Raw genomic sequence first — 12,387 nt, forward strand, 5'->3', positions numbered from 1 at the left:
AACAGGGACCCACAAGGGTCCTGCTGTCCTAGTGTCACTCAACTGCCCTGACACATCTGCTGTTCCAGGAGAGGCCACATGAAGAGTTCAGAGAGTGCCACCTCTGTCAGGAAGATGCTTCTCTGAGAGAAGACAAGCAAGACAGGCAAGTCAAAGAGTGACCCTTCCACTCTGGCCAGTGCAGAAGGCGCGAAGGGGCACAGGCACTGCTAGGGGAGAGCTCTGTGCCTGCACCTGCGTCTGGCAGCATGTCAGATGCCATGCTCAGGGTTACATGAGCTGACACCCAAAACTGGAGAGTCACATGACAGTATGTTGTGATGAGCAGTAAGTTTTACCTCTATGATATCCTCTGCGTTGAAGTGAACATCAAATGCAAGCTCGATGTCATGCTCCGGCAGGACTGGGGTCCCTGTAGTTGGATTGCACCCCAAACCACAAAGGACTCCAGTATAGCATTTTCCATCCCGATCAACCCTAAGTGAAAAGTTTTCAGAAGAGTTAATATTTCAAAATTGTTAAATCACCTTTTTAACAGGAGTGACCAATGCCACTTCTACTCCTCCTCCTTTCACTCCATTTTCCACACTGCAGGGTTAGCTTTCCTAAACAAATCCAGGCGTTTTATTTCCTTAAGGCTTTCAAGGTTCCCTATTACATGTAATGTAAAGTGTGTATTTGTCACCAGGACCTACAAGCCACCAAACCACCGTATATATAACCGGGGCTCTGCTCAGCTGGCTCTCCCGCACCGTCTCAGCCCCTTCTCCCTTCCCTGCCAGGCACCAGCTGCTCTGAGCCGCCCATCTTCAGCCTAGGGTGTACTGGCTCTCCTGGCTGGGAAGCCTGGGAAGCTTCCTTCCTAACCATCTCCTTCCCCCCCTCACCCTGCCCCTCGGAGATGGTGTCTGCTAGGAGTCCGCCAGGCTCCTCCTTTTTGAGGGGTATTAATTTAAATGCTGTCCATAACAGGACCAACAAGTAGTTATAAATGAATGAACAAACACTAATACTAAATGCCCTTCCTTTAAAATATTTTGCTAATTTTCTTTGGCTTTTAATAAACTCGGATCTTTTTCCATTTTCTGGAACAATTTAGCTATGATAAAAGTCTAGGCAAAACAGACTTTACTTCTTAGTCCTAAAGAAACTTTCATTTCCTTTTCAGTTTAATGTAAATGAAAGAGACTCTTACTTTTAAGTAAACTCAAAGAGCAGAGACCAGAATCCAGATTTACAATAAATTAGGGGGTATTTGTTTTACAGAGCAGTCACCAAAATGTTTCTTTCAATAGTTAAGCGCCCGCCCTTACATTATTTTAAATGTCTTAATTATTATGATTTCAATTTATATCAAGCCTTTCCAGAAAAGAAATGAATAAGCAGAGGTCACCAAAATTAAAAGTAACAGCTACTTCAATTCTAATAAGATACTGCATTTCCTCCACCTTACTGACAGCTGCTTTCAGTCTCAGGCAGCCCAATCGTGCATGGGAACATCTGTACTTCAGCCAGCATCACCTTCAAAGATTTGGCCTTGAACTGACCCTTATTAGGGTAGTAATTCTTTGCTCATCTGCTCTAAGTCTGAAGGCAAATAAAGGTAACCAAAGTAATGATTTATATGAATGCTAAATAGTTATATGCTAAATATTTCTATGAACTTAGAAAACAGTACTTAATTAAGACCACAGAAAATGTTTTGAACTCATTTAGTGCAGAGTTTAGACTCAAACTGAAAAATGCAAAACACATGATAAGCACAAAAGAAAGCACATTCCACACAGAGTAAGCACAGCAAGGGCTTGTGGGAGCCCTAATTCATCCGGAAACAACTTACATGAAGGAGCTGAAGTCTACAGAAGCTGACTTCTATGACATGTGGAAGGGCTAACTGCTCCAGACATTTACATTTAAAGCCAACACAACAGAAAAGAATATTGCTAGCTCATACTGCAGGACTCCCTATGTGAGCCGATAAGGAAATGTATTTCCTCAAAAGTTAAATGGCGGCCAATGTGAAATTTCCACATGGAAACTCTGTGGAACTCTGTCCCATGCATTATCCTCACCAGCAGATGCTGCACTGCAGTATTCTCTCAAGGTCTAATGGTGTTTCTGTGTCCTCTTAGAACACTCCCTGCAAAGCACTTTCTGACTTGCCACCCTCCTGTTCCCTGCCCAGGAAACAGCTCCAGGGCAGGACTTCACATGGCATTTGAGGAGCACTTATCCGGCCCCCACACCTGCTTTTCAGCCACAGACATCACCTTCATCCCTCCAGGGCCCTATAAGGTCAAATGGGGAACCTCAGAGGTCAAAGACCCTCCCCACAGAGGGGAGTCAAGGGCAGGGCTGTTGTCCGAGGTCCCAGCCTTCCCCCAAGTTCTGGGAAGGCCCTGGCAGCACACATCCTCACCACCTCTCACTTCCGGGCTTCGAAGGCCTCTTTGCTGCAGGTCCCTGGCCACAGCTCCTGGGGACACACCTGAGCCTCTGGAAACCCCCAGGAGAGGAGCCCCTTGCTCCTCCTGCAGTCCCAGGACCACACCTGAGAGCTCACATTCTAATAAGACAGCAGGGCGGGGCCAGGCACACCTGCAGCCTCGGGGGAGGGGCAGCCCCACCAGAAACACCAACCAGGTAACCAGGGTGGGGGCTCTCAACCCCCACACAGCCACCTCTGTGACCTCTCGGTGGTGAGGAGGCTGCAGGTGAGCTCAACCACATAATGAGACCCCACAGAAACTCGGGACCCTTGAAGCCACGACGAGCTTCCACGTGAGAGAACACACAGCTGCTGTGCCTGGAGAGTGACGTGGCCCCACTCCGTGCGCAGGGGACACGGAAGCTGGCCTTCCAGCCCCCCCCAGACCTCGCCCCGTGTGTCTCTTGTGTGGCGTCTTCCTATTTGTAGCCTTTTACTCCAGTAAAGCTGTAATCATAAGCATAGCACTTCAGCGAGTACTGCGAGTCGTTCTAGCGGGTTATTGAACCCCCAGCCTGCGGCGGGTGCCTGCAGGCTCTGGCCTCACTCTGGGCAGTGAGAGTCAGAACTGAGGTGACCACCGAGTGACTGGGTAGTCTCTGCAGTTGGTGTGAGAGCTGCTGCGGAAGTTACTGTTGAAGTTGCAGAAGATTTTTTATACATTACAGCTTAAAAATATTCTCATATTTTATAAGGCTCTTTAAAACTATAGGATGTGGATAAAACTTATTACTTTTTTTTACTTATTTTTTTTATTCTTCCATGTGAGGCAGGTCCAGGGTCCTTCACCCGGTGCTGGCTAAAGCCGCCAGTCTCAGCCAGCACCAGCAACCGGACACGCAAGTGAGCAGATACAATCCCCACTACCGGCCCCGCTGGAGACCCGGGTGCCTTGGAACGGAGATAAGCTGGCCCTGCCGAAACTCGTACAGTAAAAAAGTCAAAATCCCCTTTAAGCCCACCCTCATTTGAAGCCTTACAGTTTCCATTGTTTCGAAAGGCTCCGCCGGGCTCGGGGGCTGCTTGGAGACAGCACCTCTCAGGGCCAGAGCGCTGCTCTGGAGAAGAAAAAACCTCTAAGATGCACCAACAAATGGTTCTGTCCCCCCGATTTTTGCTTCCATTCTGGAGCCTCCCCAGGGAGAAGTACTCCCTTAGGGTGTGCGATCATGCATCCTCTGAGTCCGGAAGTCCCATTGTCAGTTGCTCTAATTACGTAAGGAATCTGAGGTTTCTGCTCCCCAGTGGGAGACGGGAGGAGTGAGAGCCGAGCATTCCTGGGTAGACATAGGGTGACAGGCTTCATGGCAAACAGAACTTTCAGCACCTTACGTTCAGGCAGAGCCATCAGGGCTGGGTTGCCCCTGATATGTCCACTTTGTGCAGAGGTCAGGAGGGAAGGGAAGGAGGGAAGTCATAAACATCCACTACAGTCAGTCCAGGGTCCTGGGCAAGAGTGGGGACAGTGGCCTCCACTTATATTCCTTTGCTTACTGGATGGAGGGAAACATACACTCCCTTTTCCTTTTAAAAATAGAAACAAAATGAAAACAAACGAAACAAAATGTAAAATCCTCTTTTCTCTTCCTTTCCTTCCATACAAAGAGTATGCTGAAGTGACAAGAAAAAAAAATTATTGTTTAATTTCCAGGTTGCAAATGATTGCCACAGAACATCAACAGAACTAGAAGCAACTTCACCCGGAGACCCCGACTTTTCTCTGAAGAAGTGGCCGAGCCAAATGCCCCCTGGGGTTGCCTGTCTATGGAGGTGTGCTCCTTCGCAGGTACACATTAGGTGGTCACCGAGGGAAAGGAAGGGGTATGTGTGAGAGGGAGCAGCTGCCAGCTCCCGAGGGCACTCCTATGACAGTGACAGGTGCCCAGAGGCCAAGTCTGAGTGTCAAGACCTGGCCGTGCTCGATGCAAGAGACAGAACATCCAGGATGAAAGAAAATGACAGACACCCCAGACCGAACACTTTCTTCACCTTCCAAAGCTTCACAGAAATGGTTATTATTAATGCCATAGTTTAAACAATAACAGCTACTACTACTACTACTATGGGATGTTCTAGTGTCCCTCTCTCCCGACTGCCTTCCTGATGACCACGTAGCTGAGCCTATGGACACTAACCCGATGCACATGGTGAGAGCAGCTGCCCCGTATTCTGGCTCATTACAGTTACACTCAGGAAGGAGGATGTCTGTTCAGCATCACCTACTCGCAGAGCTCTATGCACAGCCTGTATGACTTCCGCCTGTTGTTTCTCTAGAAAGATATTCTAAAAACCCATTAATTATTTCAGTACTACCTGAGTGTCCATGACAACCACTTGCACTTTGGAGATTTAAAAATAATGCACCGTATTACTCATTTCCTCAAAAAGCTTATGTTTAAGCGACGTGACAGCATGTTAAAGTTGGTGGATTGGGCTATCGGGGGAGGGGGGTCAGTGTATGATGGAATTCTGTGTATGGGGTTAGTATTGTTTTTGCAACTGTTCCTATAGCTTTGAATTTATTTCAAAGAAAAATAACAACATTTGGTCTATCGGTTTGGTAAAAGTGTAAAAGATTGCTATATTTTTATTAGGTGGAGGAAAAGGTCATGAACCCTCTGGGAAAGTGGAGGGCATTTATACAATATTTACTGAAATTTGCAATGTACCCACTTTCAACACAGGGAGTTCACTGTACCATCATTTGTAACAGCAGAAACTTGAAAAAAAGCAAATTGTCCTTCAGTAGATTATTTGTTTTTCTTATTCCTTTGTTTGGATAGGGTTTATTAATTTTCTTGGGGTATGGTAGGAACATGTTGGAAGCAAAGTAGTTATTTTAGGTTTTCTGTTTTTCTTAATCCTTTGCTTTGTTTTGTTTGAAATGTATTTCTTTTGTTGCTTGTTTTAATTTTTTGATAAATAAACTTTAAAAAATTAAAAAAAAAGAGTTAATACTATAAAACTCTTAAAAGCAAACATACAGGCCTTGTAGTAGGCAATGGAGTTTTAGATTTTACAGCAGAAGCACAAAGAACAAAAGGAAAAATAGACAAAATGAACTTCATCAAAATTAAAAACTTTCATTCATCAAAGGACATTATCAAGAAAGTGAAAAGACAACCTACAGAATGGGAGAAAATATTTGGAAACCATATGTATCTGTTAAGGTTTTAATATCCAGAACATATAAAGAACTTCTACATCTCAACAAAAGAGAAACAACCCAACTTAAAAATAAGCCAAGGAAAACTGTAGAAATATTAAACTTCCTCACCTGGGGAATTCCTGATATTCCCACAAGCATTAGTGAATCCCAATTTAATAAGTCAAGACCTTGATCTTAGGGCTTGCCCTTATGAAACTTATTCCTGCAGAAGAGAAGCTAAGCCTATTTATAATTATGCCGAAGACTCACCCCAAGGGAACCTCTGTTGTTGTTCAGATGTGGCCTATTTCTCCAGCCAAATCTGCAAATAAACTCATTACCCTTCCCCCCCAAGGTGGGACATGACTCCCAGGGGTATAGGTCTCCCTGGCAATGGGGGACAGGACTCCCAGGGATAAGCCTGACCCTGACATTATGGGATTGAGAATGCCATCTTGACTGGAAGGGGGAAAAGAAATAAAATAAAATAAAGTTTCAATCGCTGAGAGATCTCAAATAGAGTCAAGAGTTCAATCTGGAGGTTATTCTAATGCATTATATAGATATTCCTTTTTAGTTTCTAATGTATTAGAACAGCTAAAAGGAAATACATGAATCTGTTGAATGGTAATCCAGTAGACTTGATTCTCAATGGTAACTGTGTAACTACATAGTTTATATGGTGTGACTGTGTGATAGTGAAAACCTAGTGACTGACTGTCCCATTACCCAGTGTATGGGCAGATGAGTAATAAAATGACGTGTGTGTGTGTGTGTGTGTGTGTGTGTATAACGGGGCAGTAGGGTGAGGATAAAGGATATGGGATGGTTTGGGTGTTATTTTTTATTTTATTTTTTTCTTTATTCTGGAATGATGAAAATATTCTAAAATTGATTGTGGCCATGAATGCACAACTATATGATGATACTGTGAACCACTGATTGTATACTTTGAATGTGTTACATGGTGAGTATATCTCAATAAAATTGCATTTAAAAAAACGAAAAAAATGAAAAAAAAAGCTTATATTTAAAGAAGAGTTGAAGCAGGAGCTTGGTCTAGTCGAAGAGGCAAAGAGGGTATCAGAAGCAATTAGCAAGGAAGGTATTTGTGTATTTACTACATTTCACCCCTACTTCTGCACATGCAGATACTTGCTATTAGATCATCATACCATAATATATTATTTTATACGTCTGTCTCCCCTACATGGATTCGGAAGATACCTTTATTCAGAAAGAGATTCATCACATCATCATTGCCAAGTCAGAGACAAATCAAATTCCAACAATTAAAGCATATTAAATCTTTTCAGGACAAGAACAGATCAGAAACAAATGTGAATGTAAATAAAATAAGACAATGTTTGTTTAAACCATTGTATGTTTACTCAGTGGCTTATGATGCAATTATTAAAATGGATATTTACAAACACATAATAGTAACATGAAAATGCTTAAATGCTTACAGTATTTATGGAAAAGAATACAGTATGAGGACAAAAAATCTAAAACCAAGACTGAAAGAAATCATAACTAAAAATATTAAAAGTGATTTAGTGTTTTTGTGCCCATTCACATTTGTCCAGATTTTTCTAAGCAGCATATATTTTAATGAAAGAAAAAAAGACCACTATGCTATTATTTTTAAAACTGAAAAAAGCACTAACTATTTTGCAATGGCAAGATTCATTTCTGAAAGGGCTTGATGGCAGCGAGGATCGAGTCAACGACGAACTCCTTCAGTTTCCTTGCCCCGGACTCAGCCAGCCGGGTCTGCGGCCCTGCACGCCCGTGCCCAGCAGCCGGCCGACAGAAGGATGGGGCGGAGGCATTTTCTTCCCCAGCTCCGCACTCCTGAAGTCCCAGAGGCCTCTACTTTGTTTGTTGCAGCTATTTTTGTCTCACCCACCAGAACATGGCTGCCCAAGACCACGTCTTCCTCCTCCCCCAGCCCTCCCACCCGCCAAAGCCCAGCTCAGTGCTTCGTCCACAACAAATGCTGTGTATTTCAAAGAGCTCTGCCCACATCACACTGTTCTCTCTCCTGAAATCTCTGGGAGCAATTCCTGTTTGATCTTGGCATCCAAAAAAGCATCAGATCTGCCAAGCAATTTGGCTCCCTACCTCATGCTTGCCGTAGTAAGAGGACTGACATGGTCTCCCGCTGACAACTTGTTGCTGGAAAACTTACAACACACTCACAGTCGACTAATGACTGAGTGTCCACCATCATGATATTTATCTTGAGCCTATTCCTGGCTCCAATTTTTTCTTCTTTTGCCCCACTTTTAACTTAAGCTCCCATGTGATGTTCTGTGTGCCATTCTAAGCTCTCTGAAGCACCTTTCTGAAGTAAGTACAAGTATAAATGTGTCAGTTACGATAAAGGCTTATGGGAATGCACTGAGCATGGGAAGGCTCGACAGGCACTGGACATGCCATCTCCGAGGGAGGAGGGAGGCACCCCATCTCCCACCAGCCTCGGGAAATGCCTGTGTGGCCAGGCACATACCTCAACTCCATCACTGGCGTGAACAGCATGCAGAGGAGAGCTGGGAGGCCAGGAATGTGGGGCATCAGAGAGGTCTCTCTCAACAGCATAGTAGATCCTGTCAGACAGTCACAATCAAGTCGAGGCCAGGCATTTAGTCCACACTGCTCAGAAGGTCCTGCTCTCCCAGAAACTCCTCCTCCTCCATGGAGTCTGTCCCCACAAACCCACCCCAGCAATGCAGTGCTCCCTGTCCTGTTCCCTCAGAACCTGCAGATGGACACCCTGCTACACCGCTTCAGCATTTATTCCATTTGGTAAAGACCGCTCTTCTCCTCCTCGTTAGGCTATAAGATTTCTTTCATGGCCAGGAACCTGGGTTTGTTCTCCCTGACAGCCAAGCACAGCGGATGGAATGAATGACCAAGGAGGTCATTTCCAGGTCCTTGTATGAATGGAAAAGTCATTTGTGCCCCTCTAAACTTGCACCAGAAACAGCTGAAGAGTACAGGACACGCACACAGACACATGCACAGACATGCAGACACATGCATGGACACACACAAAGAAACAAGCATACACGTGCATAGACACACAAATACACACGCATACACATGCATAAACACACGCATACACATGCATGGACGCATGCAAAAACACACGCATGGACACATGCATAGACAAGGGGACGTGTGCATAGACTGCTCACTAATTACAGGAGAAACCATCTCTAGGACAGAAGTCAAGGAAAAGGAGAAAACAGAAACAGAAGCCCTGAAATTACCGGTTGCATTGACTGAGAGAGAAGCCGCAACCAGCATTCTCTGGTGCAGATCTTCGGGGGCGTCGCTGATAATTACAGAGTTGATGCTCTCCTTCTCAATCCAGACAGACCTAAAAGCAGGCGCAGCCAGGGACAGTCATGGGGCGCAAAGGGAGTCTCACCCGACAGCTCAGCAACACATTACACCCACCCCAAGGTAAAGACTTTCAACAGCACAGACACAACGGCCAGCAGCGTGAAACGTATGAGACTCTTCCCGATCTCCCTTGCGGTCCCCTCTTTTTCACACATGCTGGGGCTGCCCAAGCTGGCCCTCAACCCTGCTCCCCGCATGCCCTGAATGGTCCTGACCACTCCTTCGCTCTAGTACCACCCACGTGCTGCCAACTTCCAAAGTTCTCCCTCTACCCCGGACTCCTCCTCCTTGCACTCCCAACCTGTACCAATGGACATCACTTCCCCACCATGCAAAGGGAACCCACAGGCTCACCGCACACCTTACCCTTCACCTCCCAGCACTCCACACTACAGCAGTCAAGCAAGCGCACGTCTCAGCTCTCCCTCTTCCCTCAGCACTGACACCTGACCACACGGCCTGCTGACTCCACCCCTGCAAACTCCCAGGAAGCGCCCCATCCCAGCCCCTCCAGCCCCCACCTTAGGACAGCCCTCAGGCTTCTCGCCCTGGGTTATCCCCGGGGCCAGCTTCAGAAGCATGCTCCCTGCTCCAGGAGCCTTTAACTCCAGAATCCACACTGGGACTCCTCAGGTGTTTATGCAAATACAGACCACCTCGAGAAGTGATGTAGAAATAGATTTGGTTCAAAAGGTCTTGGGCAGGGCCTCAGATCCTGCAGGTCTAACCCGCTGCCAGTCCTGGGCGGACACTCTGAGGAGCCAGGGTTCACTCTGCAGCCAAAGTGGCCATTTAAAAAGTTTCCCCACTGACTTCAGGATGAACCTAAAATGTGGCCTGTAAAACTCACCCTTGCCTGATCCCCTGCTTATTTCCACCAGCCTCACCGCTCTGTGGTCCCCTACTCTTTCCAGTCTAGTCTCCAGTCAATCCCTCACAAGTACACACTCCCAAACTTAGGCCTGTGTCCATGCCCCGGGACAAACCCACCTAACCTTCACAGACCCTCCCTGCTAACTCCTTCGTAACTTTCAGGTCTCACATTTCTCTGGAAAATCTCTATGGCCTTTGGAGTGTGGTCCCCCCTCCTAGTTCCTTTGTAATGTCCCACTGCCCCTATCAAAACCCTCATCTTGTTGTAATCACTGGCTTCCTCTTCTGAGCCCACACCACGCTTAATTTTTGCAAAGGCACTAACTATAACTTGTTCACCAATTTCCCCCAAAATTTACCCTCTTCCTGGCACATACAGTGGGCACACGAAGACTTACTGAATGAATAACAATTACAACAACAAGAGAAAAAAATGAAGTATTTGATGAAAGAGACTCAAAAATATCCTATATAGAATAACTTTCATATGGGAGAGAAAGATTTGAAACTAGAAGAAAAATTAGGAGGAGTCAGAAAAGACAGCACATTCCAACAGTTTAAAGAAAGATTCGTTTCTGACAAGTTCTGGAAATAGAGCAACAGAGATAAAAATTTCAAGAGAGAGTTAAATCAATCATACCTGAATTTGGATACTCTTGTCAAACTATGACACTTCAGTTCATAAGGGTTAAAAGGTCCATGAAGTACTGCCTTTAGACACAAAATACACACATTACTAAAAAGCAAATACCAGTTAACACACATTTAAAAAATCCCAAAGTCAACTCTTTCTCTCTTTTTTTAAAGTTACATCTCAATCATAATGTCTTCAAAATTCAGTGGGGGAAAAAAAGCCTTAAAAAGGTGTTTTTCTGGGATCTAATTAATTCTTCAATGAAGATTTCACTAACATTCCTTAATGTCAGTGTGTGTGTGTGTGTGTGTGTGTGTGTGTGTGTGTGTGTGTGTGTGTGCATACATATGTAAGAAAGCCTTTAGCCAAAAATGACAACTTCGCCAAATACTTCAGCTGGTCTCTGACTGCAGCAGACCCACCCAGTTGAAGAGGTGGGGGAGGCCACGCAGCCACAGGCTGGGCGACTCCAGGTGGACCTCTGGAGCAGGGAAGGTCCACTGCCAGCTGCCACCACCCGGGGACACCTGTCAGCTGAGGGAGGGGCCCAGTCTCAGAGGAGGGGCGGAGACCGGAAGCCAAACACCCTAATTCCTTGGATCTGATAAACAAGCACAGGTTGCCTTTGGGGAGGACGGTATAAAAAACACTAGTCAAAGCTTTTCTCATCACTAAGCACTATGATTCTCTCTCATGAATGTAGAATTCACTACAAGAAAAACAACATTCAGCACTGAACACCAGAAAAAGAAAAACCCATCATGAGTACTGGCTGTAATGCTTAGCATATAAATGTATAATAAAATTAATTTTAAAACAACTTCAAATTACCTTACAGTTCGGAGTACCCAATTTATTAGAAGAAAAACTCTCTAATAAAATTCGGATCAAATATTTTTCATCGTCTTTCACAGGAGATGGCACAGAAGTTTCTATCACAGAATTACTTTCTGCTGATTTGGAAAAGAGACCCTTGAGAAACTCATGGCTTTGCTAAACAAGAAAAGAAGTATTTGTTTAATTAATAGAAAAAAAACTGTCTGAAAAGCAGTTTATTCCAACCTAATCAAAGTTTTTCACAGTATGATTTTACTCCTAGCTAAGATCTACGCCCTTAAGACACAGGAGATAATTTACCAGGAGTATTTTTTGTTTTCATTTTATCAGGAGTATTTTAAAACCCAAACAAAGAAAATAAGACAGGACCAAAAAGGCTGAATTCATCAGCCTTCATTACTTTGCATCCATCAGACAAATTAAGAAAGAAACAGTCCACAAAACAGGAAATACCTTAAGAACAATTTTGCATGGAAAATTCTGGCTTTACGTTAAGAACCACGTGAAGGACTTTTTTCTCTGCCGCTCCCCTCCCCCCTTCTCATCCCACTGCCCCTCCCCCGGCACGCAGGCACGCAGGCACGCAGGCACGCAGGCACGCACGCAGGCTCGCTCGCTCGCTCGCGGCCGTACCCGGGACTCGTACGACTCCTCGGCGAGCTCGGCGAAGCCCTCGCGGACGAGCACGTCCCTGACGCTGACGACGCCGTGCGCGCCGGCGCAGCGGAGGGCGTCCACGTGCAGGACGCTGTGCACGGCCGAGAAGACGCGCACAAGCAGCGCGTCCCCGCGCACGAGCGAGGTGAACCTGCCGCCGGCCGCGCCGCCCCAGCGCCCGCCGCACACCAGCGAGGCCACCGACGGCCGCATCTTGCAGAGCTTGAACTCCAGGGCCTGGGGGCGGAAAGGCGCGGTGTCCGTCCGGCGTCCCCGCAGGGCAGCCAGAGGCCTGAGAGACTCCGGTGGGAAGTGCTACCAGTTTGCTGAAAACTG

The 12,387-nt window shown here is 45.8% G+C and overlaps 1 protein-coding gene across 1 annotated transcript in view; it reads right to left on the reverse strand.

The window, feature by feature from the left end:
* TDRD9 (tudor domain containing 9) overlaps window positions 1-12,387 on the reverse strand; it is a 119,705-nt gene that overhangs the window by 17,024 nt on the left and 90,294 nt on the right. The window contains exons 28-33 of the mRNA XM_037831705.1: window positions 12,028-12,288; window positions 11,389-11,550; window positions 10,564-10,634; window positions 8,915-9,024; window positions 8,152-8,248; window positions 339-477 (exon numbers count right to left, since the gene is read on the reverse strand). Coding sequence (XP_037687633.1) covers window positions 339-477; window positions 8,152-8,248; window positions 8,915-9,024; window positions 10,564-10,634; window positions 11,389-11,550; window positions 12,028-12,288 — 840 coding nt within the window. The remainder of the gene's footprint in view (window positions 1-338; window positions 478-8,151; window positions 8,249-8,914; window positions 9,025-10,563; window positions 10,635-11,388; window positions 11,551-12,027; window positions 12,289-12,387) is intronic.

The sequence above is a fragment of the Choloepus didactylus genome, chromosome 4 (genome assembly GCF_015220235.1).
Source record: "Choloepus didactylus isolate mChoDid1 chromosome 4, mChoDid1.pri, whole genome shotgun sequence".
In the NCBI taxonomy this organism is placed as follows: Eukaryota; Metazoa; Chordata; class Mammalia; order Pilosa; family Megalonychidae; genus Choloepus; species Choloepus didactylus.